The 25,050-nt window shown below is 53.7% G+C and overlaps 7 protein-coding genes across 8 annotated transcripts; 5 read left to right on the plus strand and 2 right to left on the minus strand.

The window, feature by feature from the left end:
• Nucleotides 1-1,015: 1,015 nt before the first annotated feature.
• LMH87_000795 (uncharacterized protein) lies at nucleotides 1,016-2,353 on the minus strand (the record flags this gene model as incomplete). Its single annotated transcript, XM_056198762.1, has 3 exons — nucleotides 1,016-1,195; nucleotides 1,250-1,555; nucleotides 1,610-2,353. 3 exons carry the CDS (start codon nucleotides 2,351-2,353, stop codon nucleotides 1,016-1,018), a joined length of 1,230 nt encoding a protein of 409 aa, XP_056055680.1.
• Nucleotides 2,354-5,853: 3,500 nt separating this feature from the next.
• On the plus strand, nucleotides 5,854-6,516 carry LMH87_000796 (uncharacterized protein; the record flags this gene model as incomplete). Its single annotated transcript, XM_056198763.1, has 4 exons — nucleotides 5,854-6,035; nucleotides 6,091-6,206; nucleotides 6,289-6,405; nucleotides 6,485-6,516. The coding sequence occupies 4 exons, from the start codon at nucleotides 5,854-5,856 to the stop codon at nucleotides 6,514-6,516; spliced, it is 447 nt and encodes a 148-aa protein (XP_056055681.1).
• A 3,655-nt stretch (nucleotides 6,517-10,171) lies between these two features.
• Nucleotides 10,172-10,624, minus strand: LMH87_000797 (uncharacterized protein; the record flags this gene model as incomplete). The annotated part of the gene is made up of 1 exon (XM_056198765.1): nucleotides 10,172-10,624. One exon carries the CDS (start codon nucleotides 10,622-10,624, stop codon nucleotides 10,172-10,174), a length of 453 nt encoding a protein of 150 aa, XP_056055682.1.
• Nucleotides 10,625-10,797: 173 nt separating this feature from the next.
• LMH87_000798 (uncharacterized protein) lies at nucleotides 10,798-11,128 on the plus strand (the record flags this gene model as incomplete). Its single annotated transcript, XM_056198766.1, has 2 exons — nucleotides 10,798-10,856; nucleotides 10,924-11,128. The coding sequence occupies 2 exons, from the start codon at nucleotides 10,798-10,800 to the stop codon at nucleotides 11,126-11,128; spliced, it is 264 nt and encodes an 87-aa protein (XP_056055683.1).
• Nucleotides 11,129-14,914: 3,786 nt separating this feature from the next.
• Nucleotides 14,915-16,092, plus strand: LMH87_000799 (uncharacterized protein; the record flags this gene model as incomplete). The annotated part of the gene is made up of 6 exons (XM_056198767.1): nucleotides 14,915-14,928; nucleotides 15,003-15,078; nucleotides 15,171-15,176; nucleotides 15,227-15,280; nucleotides 15,868-15,959; nucleotides 16,059-16,092. The coding sequence occupies 6 exons, from the start codon at nucleotides 14,915-14,917 to the stop codon at nucleotides 16,090-16,092; spliced, it is 276 nt and encodes a 91-aa protein (XP_056055684.1).
• Nucleotides 16,093-20,009: 3,917 nt separating this feature from the next.
• On the plus strand, nucleotides 20,010-20,879 carry LMH87_000800 (uncharacterized protein; the record flags this gene model as incomplete). 2 transcript variants are annotated; one of them, XM_056198769.1, is made up of 6 exons in its annotated part: nucleotides 20,010-20,024; nucleotides 20,203-20,287; nucleotides 20,362-20,394; nucleotides 20,455-20,481; nucleotides 20,579-20,720; nucleotides 20,789-20,879. In XM_056198769.1, 6 exons carry the CDS (start codon nucleotides 20,010-20,012, stop codon nucleotides 20,877-20,879), a joined length of 393 nt encoding a protein of 130 aa, XP_056055686.1. The 2 variants fall into 2 exon arrangements, with proteins under 2 accessions (XP_056055686.1, XP_056055685.1); XM_056198768.1 differs by having other exon boundaries at nucleotides 20,459-20,720.
• Nucleotides 20,880-20,947: 68 nt separating this feature from the next.
• Nucleotides 20,948-21,541, plus strand: LMH87_000801 (uncharacterized protein; the record flags this gene model as incomplete). Its single annotated transcript, XM_056198770.1, has 4 exons — nucleotides 20,948-21,034; nucleotides 21,233-21,323; nucleotides 21,377-21,471; nucleotides 21,521-21,541. 4 exons carry the CDS (start codon nucleotides 20,948-20,950, stop codon nucleotides 21,539-21,541), a joined length of 294 nt encoding a protein of 97 aa, XP_056055687.1.
• Nucleotides 21,542-25,050: the final 3,509 nt, after the last annotated feature.

Genomic DNA, 25,050 nt, shown 5'->3' on the forward strand with positions numbered 1-25,050 from the left:
GCTGACCACCACCGTCTTCGGTCAGAAAGCCCATCACCAAATGGGGTAAAACCACCACCATGACACTCACTCCCACACAGCCACATCTCATGCCGTCCCAGATCTACACCGATCGTCACAGGAATTCCACGTTGACAGGCATTAAATTTATTTTTCTATTAAAAAAGTTTGTATTGTTTGCGTATTTACGTTCAAGACTGCGTCGCCGTAGTCTCTTCTCCGCCTTGCTCTGGTGGCCATAAGTCTAGAACTAGTAAAAAAAAAGGAATAATCGCAAAGCTTGACCCTCCCAAAGATGCTGTGTAGACAAGAAAGAAAAAAAGAAACCCAAAGATGTTGCCATCATTTGACGGATTTGTCATGTCAGTGCAACAGTGTATCAAAAAAAAGAAACGAAAGAAAAAAAAACGTTGCCGCCACAATAGGGGAACAGGGTTACACTCAACCCACAACCCCAGCAAAATTGAATGGACGCGTTCAAAAAAGAAGGAAAAAAAGACCAACCGAGGAATCCATCCTCAGTACTCAATCATTGTAACAAGAAAATTCCAAATAACAAAACGCCAGCCATGAATGTCCTGATTTCCCGCCTTGCTTCGCTTGAGTCATCCTCCGAGGTATTGTAGTTGAAACATGTACGCATCTCGTGCGCCACTCTAGACCATTTTTCTTGGCCAAAGAAAATGATTTTTGGGGTATTTTGTTTTTGCTTTTGCATCACTAGGATCCGAGTCATCTCAGTCCTGTATTTGCGACGCTTGTTTCTGCGTCGCGGCCAATTTTGGGGGATCTCGGCAAGCCTCGTTTCGATCAATGTCGTAACGTTGTGCCAGCCGACACCAGAGGTTGCTTGATTGGCTTGCATTTAGGTTTGTTGCATCCTCGTCGTGAGGCAAAGGGACCTGGCGCCAGCCATGAAAGTGCCTCGGGCAGATGCATGGCGATGGGTTCCACCAATGCAGTTTTTTTTTTGTCGCGTCATCTAGGTAGACGGAGGTCTAGAACGCCATGCCTCTCAGTTGCGCTCTTCTGTCTTAGGCCGCAGCGATCGGGCTTCGAGTTGGCGCTTGCGCTCAAGCTTGGCGTAGTGCAGACCGCAGGCGTTGCACAGAGTGCGGGCGCCGTCGGGGCCACGTCGCCATTCGGGCGTGTCAATTCTGTTGCAGCTGTGGCAGCGACCAGGAGGAGCAGCACGCTTTATGACAAGTCAGTTACGTAAATTGACACGTATCGGGTTGGACAAACTTACGCCGCGGCGCTTTTTGACTTCGTTGACGGGATAGTGAGGTTTCATGCCGTCATTGTACATGTTGACGTCGTGGCTTTCCTCGTAGGCGCCCTTGGCCTTGGCTCCCTCGCGGGCGCGTTCTGTGTGTTGAACAATATCGCGGACCTGCTCGAGAGAGCGCTTGATGTAGTCGACATTGGCGAGCATCTCGTTGACCTCGCGTTCGCTAGGCAGACGCTCAATGGTGGGCGGGCCTCCTTGCTGCTCCTGCGCGGCGCGGCCATAGGCCTCGGCAAAGTTGAAAATTGTGCGGGAGTGGGTGCCAATCTGTGTGGAATTGTTAGCAACTTGTATATGGGCAATAGGGCTGTGCCAACGTACTCTGCTGAAAGACTCCTGGTACGTCCAATTCTCGTAGTGTCTGGGGGCCTGTTCGTATCTGCGACCGGCATACGGCCCAGGCTCGCCGTGGGTTTGGGGACGGGGAGCATCGTAGTGCTCGTGACGGGGAGAGATGGGGTAAACGGGAAGCGGCATCTGGCCGGGAGGCATATGGGATGGTTGGTAAGGGTGCGAGGTGGGAGCGTGAGGCTGGGGGTAGCCACCCGAGACGGAGCGGTGATCGTGGTGAACAGGGCCGTGGGAAGGGCCATCATGCTTGCCAGGAGGTGTAGGTCTGCGATCCGTCACGGGAGGCAGGCCAGGGCGGCCGCTGAACGGAGGTCTGGGCGAGTCGGCAAAGGCGGGAATGGTGTCCTGCCTCGAGGGGAACGAGGCCGGGTGCAGAGGCTGAGGCGAGTGCGAGTGCTTGTCCGAGTCGGGGTACTGACGAGAGGGAGGAGCAAACGGCGACGGCAGACCGCCAGAGCTGGGCTGAGGCGGCATGCTGCTGTGGTGAGGAGCATACTGGCTGGGACGAGCACCAGAGATGACTTCGGAGATGGAGGGTAGCGACTGGCGGGCAGGCGCGTCATTGGTGTTGTCGTCGGGTTGGCGACGGGGCTCGGATGAGGAGATCATGGCGGGCGTAGGCGAAGGGCCGGACGATTGCGGCGGGTAGGTAGAGGCGGCAAAGGACGGCGGTTGATAGTGGGAGCTTGGAGTGAGAACAGAGGCAGCTGCCATGGCCGGTTGGTGATGTGCAGTTTCTGTGTTTTATTCTTGTTGTGTGTAGATGGCGGTGTTTGCCCTGGTCGAGTACATGTACGTTGAGGTGGGCCAAGACGAAAGTCGTTGTTGGTAGTAAGAATGTACGCGGGTGGAAAAACGTTGGAGGTTGGAAAAGGTTATGGGCGACGATGTTGGGGGAGGCTTGTTAATATGTGTTATGCAAGACGGGCAAGTTAGACGAGGAGGACGAGGGGGGGAGGGTGTTAATAAAAGCTGGCGAGGTGGAATGGTGTGCCTGTGTGTTGGTAGCAGGCGTGTGTGTTGCACTCTGTGCTGGACCGCCTCTTCTTTTTTTTCCTCGTCTTTTAGCGTAAGACGGACCTATGCCGGGCTCTGGAGTCGCCCGTTTCCATATGCGCGTGGCAATGACACCAAGATGGGGAGGCAGATGGGGGGGGCAGAGCAGGAGAGGGTAAGTTGGCAAGGCCACTGCATCTCCGGTTTTGCGCGCGCTGCGGTAGGGGGCGTGTGCAACAAAGGAGGATCTGGCGCGTTTTTAGGCCGTCGATACATCTGACTTGGCAGCAAGGCTCGATAAAATCAAAAGGAATCGGGGGACACGAGGTTTGGGAGTGGGAGGAGGGTGGGAGTGAGGGTGGGAGTGCAGGTGGGAGTGCAAAGACCTCGGCCAGCGCCCTTTTGGGGGAGGCGTGGAGCCAAGATGAGAGCGGCGTCGACGAGCGACCGGCAACTCTGCTGGTCGGCAGGGGGGGGGTGTATGTGGGGTGAGGGTGGGAAGTGGGCAACGGCGAAAATAAAGAAAATAAAATAAAACGGAAGAAAATAAAAAAGTGCGATAAATTAGCCAGAGAGAAAAAGACTGGGGCTCGGTTTAAGATGAATCGCGCGGCAGGCTAATGACCCAGTGGCACAGAGACAGGCCAGGCAAAGCCCGGCCGGTTCTTATTTTGAATCATTCCTTTTTCCTTCCTCTGCCCATTGGCTAGCACCAGCACGAATAACCAGCCAGTCAATACTCAGTACCCACTGCCACACCGCGCTCTCAGAGACACTGGGGACGACTGACTGCTGCGACTGCGTTACTCGTCACTCCGAATACTCTGCACACAACAGCCGCTTCACCGTACTGTTTTATTTCTTCTTCAAAAAAAAAAAAAAAAAAATTGCTTTTTTTCTGCAGGACATCACACGGCCATCTGCAGCGAGGCGACGCAGCACATCAAGATCTCCTTGTGTCACTCTGCCAGCATCTCGTGCCCCCCATCTGTATGCATCTCTGTACTCGCATCTGTGTGCCCACGTCTCTCCCCAACCTCGACGTTGCATCACTGCCCATCTCCCCTCTCTCCTCCTATTCCTCGCTCTATTGTCCTTTTTTAGGGCCGTATTATGGCGCAGCTGGACGATGAAGGGGGTGAGGGGGGGCCGACGAAGCCACGGAACCCGGCCGAAAGTCTGTTTTTTTTTTCCTGGTACTCCGAAGGCAGATGCGCGACAAACTTTCCAGCCCATCCATCCATCCATCCATTCAGCCCATTCCAACTAGCCTGACCGATGTGCCCTCGTTTTACCAGTACGATGGTTCTTTTGCCGATTCGCGAAAATTCTAATCCAGATGCACAATACAACTCTGCATGCTTTTCCTCTTCTCTCCATCGTCACCTTCATCGTCATCCGATGCTACCTCAGGAATACCCAGCTGCTTATTCCCTAGTGGACAAGTTCCGAGAGCCAAGATTACCTCGGGGTTCTAAAACTGGCCCATCTCCGAACGTAAATCTCACACACACACGCATCATGGGGCCAGCCACCCCAGACACCTGCAACCCGTTGACAGTAAGATCCGATGGCTGGACGGAGCCAGGATGTTTGCCTCGTGGCGTGGCGCTTTTTTTTTCGTTCTTTTTCTTCGTTTAGAGCACGCCCCGGTTAAAAAAGCCACTGGAAGCTGTAGCCGGGCCTTGCCTGCGTATGTAATCTGTAGTCCACCACGACAAGGAAAAAGTCATCAGCAGTACTAATGATGATAACAATAATGCTTTTAATAATAATAAAACGAGGCCACCAGCTGGGGCTTTTCGCTCGATTATCACCCATGTCGCCTCGCAAAGGGTGCCTGCCGCTGCTGGGGTCCACTGGCGATAGCCCACTCCAGACGAAAGTCCCTCTCCAGCATCATCCCATTCCCACGTTTACAGCCTCTTTCTCCTCCACTCGTCCGCACTCGGGTTCTACTCTTTGAATCCCTATTCTTGCTGCAAGAAGTATTACACTTTTCCGAGATGAGCGCACCGGCTGCCGGGAGGTTGGAGAAGAGCATCGAGATCGAGCGAGCCGCTCCAAACGAGAGCTTCTAGGCAGACGTCGGCACAGCCCAAAGCAACTAACCTCCCCCCCGTTACGAACCTCGTCGAAACCATCATGGGGCGGCGCGGGTTTTGCCATGACCAGAAGCGGCCAAATCAAAAACCACAAGGCGGCGCCAGAGTCCGCGGCTCACCCGGGAATCGTCCCCCCCTTCTGTTCAACTTACTGGGTACCAATCTGGCCAGTCCCCCACGCAGCCTGGTTTTCTACAGCGCCTTCTTTCCCACTGGGCTGCTCAGCTGGAGGGTCCTCTTGGTGAAATCGAGGCTTACGCAGATTTCGTGTGTGATTCTTTTTGTCTTTTTTCGGTAAGACTGGTCCCACGACAAAGAGGGGTGGCCAGCAGGAAACATGTCAACGAACCAGTATGTATGTCACTGAATGCTGCTATTTCTATTTCCCCATCGGCCGCGGATTTGGGGGTCCGGCGTTCCAAGCCCTGGCTGAAGTCTGCCACACCCTCGGGCGTAGTATATGCTTTTCCGCAACTGCCGCTCTTTCTTTCTCAGTCAAACACCGCCCCCGACGATGGGGGGGGGAAGGCCTCGTCTATGTCCCCAACGAGGCATGGCCGAAATTCCCACCTGGCCATGGGAAATGAAGTGCCTGCCAGAGAATGTTCTCAAACCGGAGCGAGCCTGATAAAGGGCACCCTTGTATTATTGGACTCGTTACGCAAGTCTCTGAGCAGTCTGGTTGGTTGCCTTGTCTGAATCAGGTCGTTATTGCAGGTGATCCCATAATTGCCTCACAAGGCGTTCATGTTCGTACATTACTTTCAGGTGCGTATCCATCAAGTTACCGTCGAGAATGCATCATGCGTCAGTTCATACTGTCATTTCACAGTTGCCCCCGCCAGATTACTCGCGGAGCAAGCCGTTTCTTGACTCGTGCGCCCTATATCGTAAATGCGTATCTGCCACCTATCTTGATCGTCCCTCCGTTCTTTTTCGCCACCCAACCGCCGCGGATGAGCTTCTTCTTCTACCACTACTACTTCTTCTGCCCATCTCTCCACAGGTGGAACCGACAACGTGGTGCCAAGAAGTCCCCCAGCCCAGGCTTGCGTCTCTCATCATTTCCCATTTCATGCTCAAAACCCGCCCTCCTCGGGCCAGATCCCTCGTATGTTGCGACAGAAAAGCCCGGCCGTTGCTTTCTGCGGAGTGTTCACTTGCACCACCGTTTCTGCTATTATGCCGAGAAGCGCCGCGCAAAAAACATACTTTGCTAGCACGGCGACGCCATGTCACCCATCCTCGTTTTCGCAAGAAAGCAACAACCACCCACTTGCGTCAGTTTCTATACCGTACGAGCAGGGTTCTTCCCCCTTCTCGATACCAGAAAAGTAACGAGGCGTCCAGTGAGCCCATAAAAAAGAAGCCCGACCCAAAAGTTTGGATGTCAGCGGATGGATCCAATATACGCCTCATCGTGGAACTCTTGGACGGGGCTGCTCAGCTGGGGCTACGAAATGCGTGTGGGTATATGTTCTTTTTACTCCCCCTCGGTGTCCGACCAGCCCTTTTTATGAGATGCCTCGTTCTGCTTCACGCCAAAAGCGGGGGCGTGGAGGTCCGTTACCAGAATGTTGGTTTCCGCCGCCGCCGCCGCTGCCAACCAGCCTTTGACGACGCGAAAGTTCTCCGCTCCCCCCATCCGCCTTGATTTCGAAAACGGTGTGTATTTTTACATTCTTCTTCTAGAATAACGATTACCCATCTTTAATTGGCAAGGACGGCTGTTTATCCGCTTTAGGAAGCTCGTCGGCTGCAAAACGTAGGGAGTAGGGTAGGGAAGATGGAGAGGGTCACCTGCGACGGCCAAAGTGCGGCTGGCCCAATCGGACAAAGGTTTCGCGCCGCCTTTTCTTTTTCATCTTGTCGTCTAGTTATCAGGCTGGGTTGGCTGCGACGATGCATTGTTATGGCGCCATCCTGATTCAGAGAGGGCTTGCCAGCCCAGCCTTGCCTCAGCTGTGTGTGTGTGTGTACTTGGTGGTAATGTGAAGGGGGAGGGGTGGGGGAGCAGCAGGCCAGTTTTTGTGTGTGGTGCAGCTAACCAAGGTCACATTTTTTTTTCGCTGTCAAAAAGCACAACATCATATCGGCAGCGGGAATCTCTGTGGTAGCAATTTCCATCCCCCTCCCCGTCTGTCGATTTCACCAAAAGGATTCGACGCTAGCCTGTTCGATTCCACCACCACACCCTCTTCATTGAAATGTGGTGGTGGTCTGACAAAAGGACCGCCGCGGCCGACCGGCCAAGAAAGTGTTTCATCGGCCAACGAAAGTTGTGGTGCAAGTCTTGCATGAGCGAGCCGCAGCATGCTGCACTCGATGAGTTTTGGGTAGATCACGTAAAGCAGCCGCAGCAGCGTTTCCCACGTAGTTGAGAAAGAAGGCTCGCCCGGCCATGATTCAAGCCCATCAAAACGTAGCACGCACACACACTCACACACACACATCTGATACTCGCCTTGCCTACCCCCTCGCAGAAAACGCCACTGGTCCGATGACCTTGTCGCATTTAATACCAGTCCGCCAGTAAGTTAAAAAAGCACCTCGACTCTGGCGGGGTGCGAAGAGCGAGACGGCCGCAGGAAAAGACGAGGTTGGTTCATGATCTGAGACCAAAACAAAAAGGAAAAAGTTCCCCGCCCTCGCATCTCGGAACGCACGGAATGACGATGGGCTTTCTAACACGGTGGTCACGAGCGGCCTCGCAAATCACGATCATCTCAGCGTTGGTTTCCGGGCGTTTGGCCGCCCACCCCGCGGTATGCGGCAGCAAGCATGCGTCATGGTCTCATCAGCAAGCACATCTACATCGAGGCCTTGAAACCTGCCTGAAAGAAAGAAGAGGGAAAGAAAAAAAAAAGCAATAAAACTGCAGGGCGCTCATCGTAGCAAGTCAAGCCATTTACGCCCCGTGGTGTTAATATGGTTGATAAACAAGGTTAGAGCGCGCATGTGCGTGCGGGCGCCAAAAACGCTCAGATGCTCGGGGCCGAACGTCCAAACGAGCCTTTCGGCCAAAGAGGGCAGGGGAAAAGGTGGACGTGGCCGTGGTCCTCCAAAGGAAGGAGGAAAAAAAAAAAACAATCTTCGTGTCGTATGCTGCCATGCAACGTTTACTGGTGCGCCGAGAGGCAACGGCGGACGCCGCCTCCTCCTTGCCCCTCCCTCTTCATTTGGGCCTGTCAAAAAGTCCGCCGAGCTGCGCCATGTTGGTTGCGCGCACATGCACACACACACATGTATCCGTAACACAGACGACAATCTGCGGAGACGGCTCGCTCCCCTTGTCGCGAAGCGCCGGTGACGAGCGGGCGGCCAAGAGCTAAGCCGCCCGCTTACCACCAGGAAGAAGAAAAAGAAAAAAAAAACGAACGCCAGGAGAAAAAGGGCCACCACTCGTGTGAATCTGGTTCAATGGGTTGGAGTTTTTATTTTGTTTGTTTATTTTGTTCATTTTGGAGCGAGTCTTTTTGTTGGCATCTGGAGATGCGGAAAATGGGCTGCCGCCACAGTAGCATTTCATTACAAATCGGGAAGACGAGGGCGCGTGTGTAAACGAGGCTCGCCTTGACTCCGTCCTTCCACATCAGGCTGCGTATGTGTGTGTGTGTGTGTGTGTGTGGTCGTGAGTGTGAGTGGTCGTGTGCGTAACTTCCAGTACACTACAAAAGAAAAATCGAATTCTCATTTCTGCAATCATAGCCATGTTGGTGGAGGGGGAGTGTGCGTGGTTGTGCTTTTCTTCTCACGTGTGGCCGTCCAGGCAGCAAACGGGCGCTCTATACACAAAAAAGGCCTCATCAATGCAGGGCAACATCATCTCCTCCGCGTTGCTATTCTTTTCTTGTAATCAACAACCTCAACACCGGCGTACTTTTAGGAATCTCCCACAGATCAGATGCATGCATCGCTTCCTTGTGTGGGCATTCCCACGCCCCCTCCATCATTCACCTTTTCTGTCATAAACACGCCCCCTCCCCCCTCCTTTCATCAGTGCACTGGTGTCTAAAATAAAAGGTTTTCGCATCGGATGTGTTGGCCCAACCAGAAGAGAGAGAAAGCAGGCCGCAAGTAAAAGCTGTGCAAGCAAAGCTCTGGCTCGGCTGCGATGGGTAGTTTTGGGCGCGACACACCTCAGCACAGTCCGATGCGACGCCGCCCGCGCCCGCCCGCGCGGCCGTTTCGGAGTTGATGAACGGATGAGCGCCGGACCCCCCGTTCTCCTCTCACCAAAGCCAGCTCCAGCCTGATTTATGGCTCTCGTTCATCAAGTCACACACACACACACACACACATACTGGTACACGCAAGTTGGTTGGGTGCACGCATCTCTTCCATCGAGTAACATCGAACCCCGCTGTGGAAATTAAAATCCCCAACGCGGCGGGCGGCCCTGCCTTGCCGTATCTGAATACCGACTTTTTATCTCAAAGGGAAAGACAAAAAGAAAAAGAAAAACTTTTGGTACACGACAGCGATCGGATGTGGCTACCCGTCGTCCAAGATAAAAAAGGGCGGCCGCAAGCGAGATTTCTTTCAGCTCGACGGGCTGGGCTGAGGTAGCTGGGCCGGCTGACACTCTGCAATCGCTTTTCGCTTCGATTCCACTGCAGAAATCATTTGCCTGTTTTGTCTCATCACATTGCCCATGGGAAAATGGATCCCCCATTTGCTGGCACCGCTAGTTCATGTCCCTTTGATGGCAAGGAGCCACACACACTTGCGTAGATACATGCGCGCACACCCTCCTCTTCTTCCTTGATTTGGTCATTTCCCAGGTTCTGGATCGCGATTTCGATCCCCGTGATTGATGACCAGGCCGTTGGGCGGGCGCAGGATATTGTTACAGGCAGCCAAAAGGAAATAACGCTCCTACTAATCTACCTGCGACGAATCGTTGGACCACCCAGCCGAGGTCTCTGGTGTTAGGGTGACGGACACTTTCTCCGCCTGCGTCATCTGCTACACATCCTTGCGTCTTGGCTCCCTCACTGGTATACCAGTATGTGGCCTTTGTCGTTTCTCAGCTCCGTGCTCACATGCATGCTGTATCCTGCATGCATTTCGCAAGGGCCCGCGACAGTACATGCAACTATCCAAAAAGCACATCTGCCAACACGTTAGCCCTCCTCCTCTTCCCCTTGTGATCCCGACGCCTCCAATAAAACAAAAGTGGCTACACGCCAAGTTTGGGTTTCCTCATCGCCCACACCTTTCCGACAGCGTTACATCGCACCTTTTAGCAACGCAGATGAAGAGGGCGGGGCAGGCTCGTTTCTGCTAGTGGTTCCCGCACTTGAGCCTTCTCGACGCCTTGTTGAGCGATTTGCGCGCGCACAGCTGGCTACTGCGTTGTCCCCGAGGTCTGTCCGCTAGTTTGGACTGGTTGGGGTGCGTCCCGCCCCAAAACGCCGCCAATGGCCGATTAGCTCAGATTGCGATGCTCCTCCAGCGTGGCCACCACCACCAGCGAGATGACGAGCATGATGGAGAAGGATTCTCTTCTTGGCCCTCCGCTATTGAATTTAGCTGTCGCAGTCTGCTGCCATGTAGTAGCAGTAGCATTGCGACGTTCATGTGTAACGATGCTACGAGTGCCCCAGAGGAAGCGGTGAGCTAACTCCTCCGCGGCGCAGCACACATCTCCCTGCACAACAAGGCTGGAGGTATCACAGGCACGCGGCAAAGCCAAGGGCATGATGGAACATCTGGTCAACACATCAGGCAGCCGATGTGTGTGGTGGGTGGCCTGGTGGGTGTGACTGTGCAGGAACCTGCAATGCACAATATCGGAGAGGCAGGCATGCCCTTGCCTCCGAGCTAGTCCCGAAACTGCCTGTGCTCCGTCCCACACCCTCTTTGTGTGAGCTCGGGACATTTTTCTGACCTGTTGTCAGTATTGCGAGCGAGGCTGGAGCAATCTCGTTCTCATGCGCTGTTCCCAGAAACGAAGCTGCTGTGTAGCTTTAGCATACAAGCTCGGTCTCTGCCGTGAGCGCTGGGGAAACGGTAAAGACATGAGTCTTCGTGATACAGCAGAATACTAGGCAAATGTCTGCCGGCGGTCTAAACACTGGCGGTCATCACCAACCAGAGACTAGTTGGAAAGGGTGTGCCTGTGGCCTTGGTTTCTGTTGTGCAGATTAGGCCACGATGCTGATCGCCACCCGTCTGTAGTTCTACGGAGACATTTGCGACGATGGGCGCCAGGGCTGTGCTGGTGGTGTTTTGGCGTGGGCTCTTGCTTGCCGTGTTCAGAGCCCGAGCAGCCCATCGGCAATTGATGTCATGGTGCGTGATGGGCAGACGCCAGGCGGCGGGCGGCGAACAGGCAGCCAACAACGCCCATTGCCGTTTTGCGGCTGGCCCGAGCTGTAGATGATCTTTTGTCTCGCGGCCGGTGGTACCGAGGCGGCGGAGCGGTCAATAGGAAACAATAGAGACGACGTGAACAAAGGAACAAAGGGGTGCGCGCCCGCAAACCTTGTGTTGTCTAATTAGAGGTGTGCGCTCGGACGGTGACAGGTGAGCGCTTCGATTCCCCAGTCCAGTTTGTTGCGGCGCGATACAATATCGGGGCCGCAGGAGCCCTTGAGCCTGTGCTAGGCCTGTCTTTGCTTTCTCTGCGACACGATTTGCGGAAATTCTAAAGGGGGTGCGGTGTGCGTCACGGTACAATTTGCCGACCAGAGACGTTGCGGCAACTTCATGACTCGCACGTTTTGACTTTCATCGACATGGTTTGGGGTACTTGGTGGTTGGTGGAGATGGGCCGGTGCTGCGTTAGGACGAAAGAGCACAGGAGACCCGATACCCGTACTAGGCCGATGATAGGAGGGCAAAATGTTAGCAATCACGGCCCAAAGAGTAGAAGAGAGGCTGCATGAAATCAGGATGCGGCCAAACACGGCAATCTCGAGGGTGGTGGGAGTGGAGTCGGGCCATCGTGGGCATGGATAGGTGGATGCAACGGCTGGGAACGCATCGGCCTATTCGCCTCTCTCTCTGCAGAAAAGGGAAAGAGGTTAGGCAGCGGGCGTGTATCGTGCTGTAACCGATGCGGACCATGATGAGACCGAAACAGAAGCGGGCGAGTAAGAATCCTGGGAGATGGAGATGGTCGACTCGTCCCAAGTCCCGAGGACGGCACTCTCCGGGGGCCAGGCATCAGACGCACGCCCCCACGGCAGATATTCACTGAGAATTGGTCCGGGCCCCAAGAGAGGAAGCTCAGATAGCGAAGCGGGTTGGGTTTTCGCCCTCATTCGCACGACTTTCTTGTTTGTGCTGGAGGGGGGGGCTAAACGCGTGGGTGGTGATGGATGGATCGATGCGGCGGCGGGCGCGGGCACAGCTGATGAACGGCTACGTGAGCTGGGAGAAGAAGGAAAAAAGGCGGAGACAGCAGATTGGGTCACACGTGGCAGGGAGCTTCCAGAACGATGCGATGGGCGAGGAAGCGAGATGAGGGATGGCTGATGGCGGGCGATGGATGGGTGATGTGATGAGGCGAGCGCAGGCCGACGGAGCATCTGGTATCAGAGCTGGGGCTGGGAGGGGCTGGGCGCTGTGGGCAGTGCAAAAGCCTCACCCTTACAGTGGGCTACAGTGGGCTACAGTGGACAGCAAGGGGGAACGCAATGGCCGATGAGCCACCACTGCTGGAAAAAACCATCTTGGACCCCCTAAAACTGGTCCCCCCCGAGCAAAAGTCCCACTGAAGGGGGGGAGGGGGTTTCTCCGATTACGACGACCAGAAAAGTGGCTTCTTCAGCGCCCCAAACGGCCTAAATTTTACAAGCGGATCACCCTGTAGCGTCGCCAAGCGGCAGGCGATCCCACCGACGATTTTTTTTTTTGTGATGCGACGGCGCGCCAGATACGGGTCACCAGATTTGCCCAGCCGAGTCTTGCCAGGGTGGGAATCGACGCAAGAATGTGTCGAATTTTATTCGTTTCCTTTTTCGGGTAAGAAAAGAAAAGAAGAAGAAGAAGAAGAAGAAGAAGAAGAAGAAGAAGAAGAAGAAGAAGAAGAAGAAGAAGAAGAAGAAAAAGAAAACCAGCAAATATCAGGTTCAATTTTAATCAAAACGGGAATCTTGAAGAAAACAAAGCCCTGGACTCCGCATACTGTAATTACCCAACGATGCACTTCAGCATGCGCCGGCGAAGCGGTTGACGCAGATGAATCGATCGTCGTCGCAAAAAAGCAAGACATGGGAAATTTTTTTCATCCAAAATTAACTGCCGTCCGTAATGATAAGCTGCTCATTACCTCATTTTTCCCGTCCCTGTCTTCTTTATTTGGCAGGTAAAAACGACGCACTGCCCATCTGTCCATCCATACGCACACCCCAGTCCATCGGGTTTGTGGGGGGGGGGGGGGGGGGGGGGGGGACACTTTCTGAGCTTCTTCTTACGCGCTAGAAACCGTATTCTTGCCATTCATTCCTCGCTTTCCATTCTGGTTGGTCGTCTCCGCCTGGCCTCGGGATCAGGCTCTCGCCGGCACCGAATCGCCGTAGCGTTCGTTCCGCGATGTGGGGGGTGTGAGGCAGGCCCAGGTTTTCTTGTTGTCACAGATCACTAAGAAAACTTTACGAGAAAGAAGCTTTCCTTCCCTGGTCTTGGTCTTGGGGAGGCTGACATTGAGCAAAAGATGTGAGCCATACTAGGCAGGTACTATCCCAAATCAACGGGGCTCATCGACAGGACACCGACAAGGGTGTCGGTCATGAACATGTCATGTAGTACGGGGGCCTTGGCGTTGATTGAAATGTCTTGTCTTGGCTTGAAACTGCGCATTTCGCTTTATTGCGTTCTTCCTAGATCCGGTTCTTGTCAGTTAGGTGTGTGCGCAAATCGCCCGTATCCGCGCCGGCGGATAGATTGTGTGATGCCCCAAACGCCAACGACACACGGACGCTCACGCCACAATCACTCAGACACACACACACACACCACCACCCCCAAGAAGCCAAGAAAGCCGTCGGGTCGTTTGGCAGCACCCTCTCGGCTATCGTCCGTTGGAGACCACAAACGCTCTGAGCTTCAAAGTTGCGGTCATGACAGGTCAGCATGAATGTTTTATGCCGGGGAAAAATGGGTAGCTTGCGTATCAGATCGACAACAACCCACGGAAAGTGTGCGAGTGCAACCCCGGCATTTGGATCGGCGATACTATCAATGCTTCGGCTTTTTACATTCCCATCTCTCTTTTCTAGCCTTTGTCTGGTTTCAACAAGCTTTCAAACATCCCGTGCTCATTGTCTATGCTTGTGCGTCCCGCGCCAGTCTAGGTTTCAGTGCTCGGCCGTTTTGCATGAGCGCATCGCATTGTTTTCCAGCATGATGGCCTGTTTTTTATTATTTGTTTTATTCAAGCAATGAGCCATAAACTGCCATTTTCCTTGGCTAGTTTACCCTTTGCAACATAGTCTTTCCCAGTGCCGTGGTAACACCCACACACCCCACAGCGCATAAGCCTCTCTTTTAGGGGTTCTCGGCAGATCTGAAGAAGAAAAAAAGCAGACAGAAACAGCCCATTGTAATCACGACAAGAGTTGGCGCTGGTCGGGCACGGCCGTTATCGATGGCGCATCGCAGAAGCCTAATTAAACACACCTGGGGTCATTCTCCGCCGCTGGGACGACCCGGCGATGGCTGTGTTGGCCAAGACTTTTCTTTGGTCTGCCGGAACGTCCTGGTAACATTCACGCAATTTTTCTCTTAGGGGATGGAATGAGACACGAGGGCATTCCGAAGGAGGAAAAATCGGCCGCGATGGAAATTTGGAAGAACAGAAAGACATGCCCTCTTCCGCGTGAGTGGAAAGGTGCGCATAGGCCAGCCGGTGCGCAATGCCCGTGGCATTTGCCGGTGCCGGCCCTCCCACTCTTGAGCATGTCGACATCGGCCATGCTCGGAATACTTGGTCATGCTAAGTAGAGGCCAGCAGAGGGCAACGGTTCCGAGTGAAGTCGGCAGTCCATCTCCAGCGTGCATGGCCGGTCCGATTGACGAGAGCTTTGTTTATTCTCCCACATTACCTTCCCATCATGACCGAAGGTCCCCGCTGAATGTCACACGCGATTTGTTAACTATGCCGTCCCCATACAGAGAGGCGTGCCATAGCAGCAGTCGTTCTTTGCAGGCCTCGAAGACCAAAATGATAATAATAAAGTAAGCAAATTCCATGGCTTGTCGCCTGACAGGTCGTATTTGTCGTAAAACAACGACTCACGTCGCCGGGGAAGAAACGCCGCTCGCACTGCCTCCAGATCGGGAGTGGGAACATCCCGGCTGTGGGCTCATCTGATCAGCATGCTTGTTGTTTGTCCTTTATTAACATCTTGATAATATGTTGGTAATAATTTTCCTCTTTACTTGGAAGAGGAGACGAGTATGGTAACATGCTGAACCAGAACAGGGTAACTCATATTGATCATGTGTACCAGGCGTCCTCCTCTAACCATTTTAGCTTGGCAGAGCACGCTCGTCCGGCGTATTTGGCTTTTTCGGACAGGTATACTCCGTATGCATCGACTCATTTCACTAATGACGACAAAGCAGGCTGTGTGCTAGACGAGGCTCAGCCAGCCCGGAATGATTCGGTATCCGTACATGTAATAAGCTTTTTTTACTTTGCCTCATGCACGATGTGCATTGCAGGGGGCGTGTGCGTTGCGGAAATCAATATTATCCTGTAGGAGAATTATGACCTTTAGCCTGCATGACGAGGAGTGTGGGCTCTGGGGCTGGGCGGTTCTGTCAGCGCAGTAACGGCGGTGAGAAAGCTGAGCGCCATATCTGGACGGTTGATTAATATATGCACCTGTTTTAAACGTCTCAGATCATCAACGTAGCATGCGGGATCGGCCACATTACGCAGCGCCAGGCTTGGCCCCCTCCTCGTCCGCACATTCCCGCTGGTCCGACGACATGTATCTTTGATGCAGAGTCACGCACCCGCAGACACAGCTGCTTGGCATGACCTCGAGAAATTTCTTGGCAAGGGTCCATAAGGAGCGGCGCGTGATGGCTCAAGAGTTTTTGGTTTCTGCTGACAGCCAATGTACCTCCCAGAAGGGGGCACATCATGTGTAGCATTTTTATTGCCAGCCTGCCTGCCCATTCCTGCAGCATGGTGTCGGCCCCCAGTCCACACGCTTTGCAGCTCGGCTCGGACCAAATTTAGCCGGGCAACTTACTGAGTACGTCGTTGGTGTTGACTATTATTACTCTTTGATTCATAGCTCCGCCCCATCGATGTTGCGGCATCCCATCGGCATCACCGACTGACCTTCTGGAAGCATTCGCGAGGATGGAGCCGCTTGCACCTGGTAATTTGAGCAGGGGTAAATGGATGATGACTTGATCCAATCGAAGGGGCCCTGTTTTGCTATTACTGGTATTTCCTTTTGCTAGTCAGATGAACAATAGGAGATCCGCCGCGTGGGAGGGGCGGATTCCCCGTACGCTGCGCTGGGCAAGCCAACGGCTGGGTGCTGCGCTGTGCGGTGCTCCGGGGGGCGGGTACTCGTCCTGAGATGGAGATCAAGCCCGAGGGACCTTGTTGAAATGAAATAAAACGAACTAGTATTTAATAACAGAAACAAATAATTGGGCTGGGTTAATCTGCCAGGGGGGTGTGTGGTGAGAGGGGTCCCCTCCCAGCCTCAAGCCACGCCAGCCAGCCACAGCTAGCTCCTGGGCGGGCACGGCGGGCTGCTTGCTCAAACTCTTTTGCTCGTCGAAGCACACCCTTTCGGGAATCCGAGGCTTGCGAGAGCGAGAGCGAGTGTGGGTGCAGATTGCGGGCTGAGAGGGCGTCATTTTGTTTCTCTTGCTGTTTGCTTTTCCTGGGCGCAGTTCACAGCGGTAGTTGGTCACGATCTCGTACGCCAACGCCAACGCCAACGCACAAAGTTGCGATCCATGTGTCACTCTGCTGGCCACTCAAGACGGCCCAGCGGCTCGCCCTGCTGACGCAGTTGTTCCTCTAGAGAGACCGACCAGTGGGGCAAAAAGCACCCTCCGATCGCCTGATCGATGCGCGATGCTAGATCTCTGTCCTGATTTGACAGCGCCTGCAGACAATATTCCAGGCCATGCAGTCAATGCATTTGCGCCGTGGCCGATGGATGGGAAATGAGATTATGCATGAGGATAGTGTTGCTGCAATAATGACAACGACATGCAGCAGGTTTTTATCTCTATTTTTTTTTTGTCAAGATTCTGTTCTGTGGTCTGTTTAGCTACCTAGGTGCGTCGCCGAAGGCGCTGCGGCTGAGTATGTACCAACAGCCAAACCAGACGGTGCTCCTCCAGACCATCAACGGGCCGTCGTATGCGTGTCTCTGCTGCTTCCGCTCATGTCTCGCCAACATGAGTACATGCATATGGATGTCCATGTGATGCGTCGGCCGACTTGTGCATTTCTTTGTGCTGGCGCAATGGACTTTTTGGCCGCTTTTGCCCGCCGCCCGCCTAACAGAGTTCGTTTGATCTGGTCCGTGGTAGGCTGGGGCTGGCGGCACCCCTTCGCAAGCCCGATAATCAATCAACCATCGCTCCAACCACGGGCAATCAGCCATAAGAAATGACGCATCATTAATTATGTATGATGTATAGATATACCTGCATATTGGTGCGATGCTGCGATGCGAGAGCGATGATGCAGCGCGCGCTCTGTTTGCCAACGCACATGCCTGAGGTACCCATGTCTGCCTACCATTTGGCTGTTGCCCGCCGTCGGCCAACTCCCCAGACCAAACCTGCATGCGTTTATCCCCTTCGTAAGGATATTCAAGTCGCTCCCGCAACGCCCCAATGATCAGCAATACCCCCCGAATCCTGACCATGCCGTTGTCATCAAGCTGATTGGCAAACTCGAGCAATGACCGACATTTGACCCCGAACAGCCCCCAGCCGTATTTTCGCCAGCCCTTCGGATGATCCCCCTTTTGCCCGTTCTCTCGCAGGGCCGATGCGAAACTACGCATTTAGCACATGTTTCACCTAAAATGGTTCGCCCACGCTCGTTCTAAATCGCTGCCCTTGAGAATTGGTCCCGGCTAGCACAGACGCACACGGCATGTCACAACCCAGGGAAGCCTGCGTGGCCTGCCCGCTAACAAGCCTAGGCATCGGCATGTCACGCCAACGCAACGGACTTATCCGTCCACGACCGCCCTCCATCGCTTACAAGCTTTTGTACTGCTTGGCACAGATCTTGCATTTCCCCGTTCTATTATTATGCTTTTAACAGGAAACAAGCACTCATGCTTGACAGGACACGTAAGAAAAGGGGTCTCGATGTAACCTCACGAACCCTGCAGTATCTCGGTTGCGCAAAGACGGGCAGTACGAAGGCCACTGAACCAAATAAAAAAAAACTCTATCAAATTTCATCCACCCTTTCATCGTTAGTTCTGCGGCCAGGCTGCCGGGCTGCCAGCCCGTCCACTGGAGGGATACATCAGAGTTTCCGACGCTTCCACCTGGCAGCGCGGATGGCCAACAACGCACGTCCCCGCAGGCTGTCCTCGTACAGGCACTCCGTAAGATCAACTGGGCCGTGGCGTCGGGCTTTCAACACCGACTCTCTCCGGTGGAGTCGGCTTTCCTGGGCAGCGGCGAGGCTTTCGAATGGGCACACCCAATCGTGTGTCCCCACGCCTGGCTTCGTTTCATCGCAGAAATCAGCCCCGCCCGGGTACTGAACCCAGTCTGGCTTTCCAACGGTCCTGGGGCGGCTCTATTGGTACTGTGGCGGCGGTGTTGGCTGCCGCGCTCTTGGCACCCAGTCCTAGGCGACCCGAGGCAGCCTGTCAAACCTCCTTGGCAGTGGTGATGTGCCTGTCACGAGCCCACTGTCAGCACCTACGACTACAGGGAGCAGTCAAGGCTAGCATCATCACAAACTAAGCTGTCCAGCCATGGCAGCTCCGACTGCGGCTACTCATTACCAATTTGCCTGCCCAGAGCAGCATGTCGGTGCGCCGCGCAATTGCTGCTCTCAGCGACAGCCGAGCGCGACATCGCACCGTTCCCGGGTCTTCCGGCCCGACCAAACAACACGGGCGCTGCAGACTGCGAGACATAGTATGAAAAAAAAATGGACTGGTTAGACACGCTGCGATTTTCTGCAAGCTGCCGCTGCCCGCCTACGAGACTGCAACAACTCGGTTAGTCGCTCTGCAGCGACAGGATCGGTGGTGCTGCTGCCTTTGCCATCTATGCTGTGTGTCCTGGGATCGTATGGATCTTGGATCGGTGGTTGTGACTGGGGCCAGCTCTCACGCCGCCATATCGCGCCGATTATGCCAGCCCCAGCTGAGCACAGTCACCACTCGCATTGAGATGGCTTTGAGTTTGGCGTGGCGCGCCATCCCGGCCCTCCATGGCTGGTTGTCAGCCACGATACCCACATCTCCTACGGTTGAGGTTCCAGTAGCAATTTACTGGCTCGTACCCCAGCCCAGGGTCCCGGGATGAGCAGAGCATTCTATCCGGCCAGAACCTGCCTGGTCGGATGTTTTTCTCGCTCCTCTGGCAATAGCGCGCGGGCAGTGCTAATGGAACCATGTCCTTCGAGGGTTGTCGTTATCCGACCCGGAAATAGATCTTCCCAGAATCCCACGTAGGATTCGCATTGGAGCCTATAAGGTCGACGCCGCGACAGAACGGGTACCTCTCCCGTGGGGTATGCAAGGGCGAAGCTTCGAACAAGACGTGTTAAATTGGTCAAGCGTGGTTTTCTAAAGCGAAGTCATACGGTTTGTCTTCTGCATTTTGGACCCAGGGCTGAAGAAAACGTCGGTGTCAAACTATTACTTGGAGAATTCGTTGTTCAGTGGTGCTACACGCGGTCATCGGCTCGTGGCTGGTGGCTGGTGGCGCCGTCGGGTAGCTACTGCAGATACTGCGGCGACCCGAACCAAAGAACCTCCGCAGCTTTCATCTAGCTAGGAATTTTTCCTCGACGTCCGTGACCAAATACTTCCACCTCGGAACACAGTCCACTTGAGTTTGTACCAGTATTTGCAGGGGTCTCCCGCACAGCCTTCGAACCGAGCTGCAGGCAGACTCATCCGCACCCCAAGCAAAACCTAAATGCCCCGTATTGCAGCAATGCGGGCGGAAAGGCTGATGGACTGATGGGCACTTCTGTCATTCCGAAACACGGGTCCAAACTAAAAGTTTCCCCGATTCATGGGCCTCGGGTTGGAGCAGACCGCAAATTGCGAGTCAAATAGTCGATGGCTATGCTTTCTGTACATTCCTGTTACAGAGCATGTTGGCTCCGTCGGGATTGGATGAGAAAAGCATCGCCAAGTTGCACCAATAAATGCGCGGCGGTTCACGCAGCGACGTGCGAGACGTTTCCACCAATCCTTTTAGGTTTCGGATTGCGCGCAGGCAAGGCCAATAAACGAACACGCTGTGACGAAGCTCGAAGCAGCGACCGGACCCTTTTTTGGGGGCGCTAGATCGACCACGAGGTACGTCAGATCTGGCAGTGCCGTCCTCTTGGTAGGTAGGTTATTACTCGTCACGGTTACAGATGTCGCTTTCAAAAGTCTTGTCTGACAGGGGTCCGGGCCTGCCTAGGCTACAAGGGGCCCTGCCCACCTAATTTACTAGGTAACCTACCCCTCTTTCCTTCTTACAACCCCTTACTAAGTAGCCAAAATGGTCCGCCAGACAGACATCGCGACACGAGCTCTCGTGGTTACTCTTAAGGCACCCTGCAGTGGCAAAACCTCTACTGAGGTTGCCGGCCTGGCTGGAATATCTAGCCGTCAGGTTGATCGAATCTATGCCCGAGCGATCAAGCGAGGCTTTGACCCAAATCTTCGACCAATCATTATCAAGGATGCCTATCTTGAAGATGCCCCACGAAGTGGCCGGCCGAGCAAACAAACAGCAGAGAACCAGGAGGCTATCTTGAAGAAGATTAAGCTAGATAGGTACGGCAGGGAGAAGACGTGTGGTGTGCTTGCTGGAGAGCTGACTGAAGCTGGAATTCCTATCTCAGGGCCAACTGTGTGGCGTATCTTAAAGAAGGCAGGCTTCCGGAAGACGAAGCCGACGAGGAAGCCTGGTCTGACACAGAAGATGAGGGATGAGAGGCTGCGTTGGTGCAGGGAGCGAGAGAATTGGAGCCTTAAGGACTGGAAGAAGGTTATTTGGTCTGATGAGACCTCTGTTGTTCTTTTGCATCGCCGAGGAGGCTATCGCCTCTGGCGGCGGCCTGAAGAGGCCTTCCTCCGCAGCTGTATTCGTGAGCGTTGGAAAGGCACCTCTGAATTTATGTTCTGGGGCTGTTTCTCTTATGATAAGAAGGGCCCTAGCCACTGTTGGAAGCCAGAAACAGCCCAAGATCGACGCCTCGCGGAGGCAGCAGTGAAGGAATTGAACGCTGAGCTGGAGCCTCTGGCACGAGAGACGTGGGAATTGAATACACAGATGCGCCGGCTAGGGCTCCGCCAGAAGCCTGGAAGGCAGCCTCAATGGCGCTGGAATCAACGCTCTGGAAAGCTCTCTCGCAGCCTTAAAGGAGGCATCGATTGGTATGCTTATCAGACGAAGGTTCTGGTGCCGAAGCTGATCCCTTTCGCCAAAGCTTGTACTATTACAAGGCCAGGAACTCTCGTACAAGAAGACAAGGCTCCAGCACATAACCACTATATTCAACAGCGTATTTATGAGGCTTATGAGGTACAGCGGCTCCTATGGCCAGGTAATAGCCCTGATCTTAACCCTATAGAGCCTTGTTGGCCCTTTCTGAAGAGAGTGACCACAAGGAAGGGCGCGCCAAAGAGCCGCCAGGAGGCTATCACGGTGTGGGAGGCAGCTTGGCAGGAATTGCCTCAATCGCGTATTCAATCATGGATTGAGCGCCTGCCTAAGCATGTTAAAACTATTATTGAGCTAGAAGGAGGTAATGAGTATAAGGAGGGTAGGGCAGAGGAACGACGGGAGCGAAGAAGGGGCTGATCCTAGCCAAAATTGTATGTAGGCAACCCATAGCACACTAGCAGGCCCCCCCTGTCAGACAAGACTTTTGAAAGCGACCTCCGTAGTCTCGGTCTTTTCCCGACGTTACATTGTTCGGCCTCCCGCCCACCCAAAACTGACTAGCAGCTCGCTGCCACCAGATTGCCTTCAGTGTAACATCTGTGCGATACCAGGGCTGAAAAAATTAATCATTTGCACGAGCGGAGTGGTCGGCGCGCCGATGCGCAGATCGATTACGCCCCGATGATGGCATGGGGTTTGTAGCCCAGAAAGATGCGATTTTGTCTACGTGGCAGGAGGAACTGAGCCGCAACAAGTACTATACGATGAAAACCTGCTGTCTCAAGCAGGAGGGTCTGATTCATTGCTTGTTCGAATTGCCGTCATGTTCTTGCTTCGCCGATTGAACTCCTGAGGGCGGCATAGCGAGCACAGAGACGCGAGTCGGCAGTTGGCACAAAACTCAGTCGCCCTCCGGTTAGCTGCCAATTTCGTCGTAGCTTACCAACGAAACAACCTGCGGCATTTCTCGCACCCCCATGCATGACTGCACAATGGATCAATCTTGGCAGCCGTCGCGCCTGTCCTACATACATGGCAGATCGCCGGTCAGAGCATCTGTCACAACTGACACCCCCACCGCCGTTGCCGGCAACTCGACTGTTTCCTGGCAATCTCGAATCGCGGCAGCGGGTTTTGCTAGCTTGGTGCTAAAAAGCTATGGCAAAGTCCGGCCTGGGCCATTTTAGGATGCTGACCCGTTTGCTGCACGTCGTCTACGCTTGATGACATTGGTGATTGTCAGCACACCCCCGGTCTGACTCTATCGTGGGCAGACTGCGCACGGGTTGCGTACCCGGGCGAACCCCCAACCACCACAGAATGGGGGCGCAGGGCAGGCAGCTGGGAGCCTTTTGCACCAGATGAGGCTGTTGCGCCTTGAAGGATTTGGGGGCGTTCCTGGTCGATTTAGCCTGCCGACAAAGCTTACCATCTAATCAGCCAAGGCGCCCGGCGGGTTTGTCGTTCGTTCGTTGGCATGAGTTCGTTCGTTTATTCCAAATGATAATCATCCTTGATGTCAACTGTTTCCCCCCGTCTTTCCCCGGAAATCCTGGCAGGGTGTGTGCATGTTGCGCACAGCCCAAGAAAAAAAATCGATACGACAGTACGCACGTAACTTGCCTGCCGGTTGGCCAGCCTGCCCACCTGTAATTTTACCGCTACTGTATGAATTAAGAAATGCCCGAGACAGAGACGCGTACTGGTCAGCAGCAGATGTCAGAGGGGAGGGGGGTGTAAGGCCACAACAGAGTTGTGCACTTTCGTTACGAATCTGATTGTTCGTGTTGGCAAGAGTAGCAGGCCAGTCTTGGGCGAGTAGTTTGTACAGCTTGTATTGAAAGGTAGGGTCCATCAGCACTATGCTGCATAATGGTGGGAGAATTGGTGTTGGTGCTGCTAGCAGCGATTGTAGATATCAAAGCCAAGCAGCCCAACAGCAAGAATCGAACGCGACAAGCATGTAGTTACCGGAAACTTGATTAAAATACGTCGCCTAGCAATTTGCTTTTTTTCCGTAAAAAATGGCACGAAGAAGAATTGCTAGGACGTTGCACACACGGTTGATAAGAGGAATGCAGGATATAGGGTAGGCGACCGTTGCGACGGAATTGCAGCCCACTACTGGCACAACGGTTCAATTTGTCTCAAGCTAACACTGGGCAACCCTTAACCATTGCTGATTTTATTATCGATGTCTGTACGATATGAAACGTGAGCCGGTGCCAGAAAGAAAGAGACGAAAAGATCAGCTTCTACGGACACACTGCCTTTCCGCTTCTACAAGGCCAAATTCTAAGCTGTTTTTTCCTGCGAATATTATCACCCACGCATGGAAGCAAATGCAGAATCCCGTCTTTTGATTGACTTAAGAAAAAAGGGATACTTTGGCAACTAAAGAGGAGATTCCTGACCCGTAGAGATAAGAGACGCAAATCGAGATTTGGCGCACATGCATCGTGTTCGATTTCTTTTGTATTCCCCTCCGCCCAACCAGCAACACGACACCAGGTAATCTAGCAGTCTGCCTTGAGCGTGCGAGGAGTGGGAGAAGAGAAGAAATCCGAGGATTAACTCGCCGAAAGGAAGAAAACAGCCGAGGAGAAAACAGCCGAAGCAGAAAAATGGCCGAGAAAAAAATAGCCGAGGAACAAGACTAGAAAGTAATGGCAGTCCGTGACACATTTGATCAGCGTGGTTATCCCTCACCGAGCTTCAAACTGATCGACGATACGCTCGGCTAATGCGGAGGGATGCAAGAGATGCCGTGCATCAAGGGATGCATTGGCCAGGACCTAGTGCCTCGCACGGCCGCTGAGAGAGTTGAGGCTCTGGGTCTTGTTAGCTACTTTGTGCGTGCGTGTCCCTTGGTTTGCTAGCTATCTTGTATCTCTCTTCTGATATCTAAGTGGAGCGATCGTGACTTTTGGATGCCTGTCAAGCTGCGTATGTGATCAAAACTGGTGTAGATGATCGAAACAGGAACAGTTGCGTCGGCAGCCCCCCTTCCTCACACCCCGGTCCAGACGCTGCCCGTGCTCTCTCCTTTCTGAACGCGAATTATGTGGTGAAATTACCCATCCCAGGCTTGCTCAGGTGTGTGTGATGAAGAAGGGAATGGCATACAGGGATACTGTCCCAACCTGCTGGGAGCACATGTCTCCAACACGTCGAGGCTACTGTTCCGAGGTGACCCGGACTGTTGTCTCAGCCACAGTCGCTCCTATTTTCTTTGCACTTTTGGAGCGAAGTGATACCGTCAGTATCTGCCGCAGAAGACTTCCGCATCTGTTCCATTTTACAGACACAACGGCCATGTCTGTGGCCCAGGGGAAGGAAAGCATAGGCCCAGAGGTCTTGGATTCCATATTTGGGGATTGGATTATTGCGGTGGCCCTGTTTCTTGCGACAATGTCTTTCAGCGAACCCCTGCCACCTTTGTTTGCGTCCCTTAGTACTTGTCTCTCCTTCATAAAACCTTCATTTCTAACGGGCAATAAGAAAAATGAATATGCATTTCTTGTAGAAGCCGGGCCGGGTCCGCTAGAATCTGGATCTCCCGAGAGACAAAGAAAATTGATCTAATTGATACCCACGCGTCTGTGAACCCCTGGCTTTTGCCATGGTGCCATCGACTTATGTGCTGCCAAATGCCAGCCAACCAGTAAACTGCCGGGCTAGAACGCCCCCCAAAGACGAGACACGCCACATCGGCCA

This window comes from Akanthomyces muscarius, chromosome 6 (assembly GCF_028009165.1).
Source record: "Akanthomyces muscarius strain Ve6 chromosome 6, whole genome shotgun sequence".
Taxonomy (NCBI): domain Eukaryota; kingdom Fungi; phylum Ascomycota; class Sordariomycetes; order Hypocreales; family Cordycipitaceae; genus Akanthomyces; species Akanthomyces muscarius.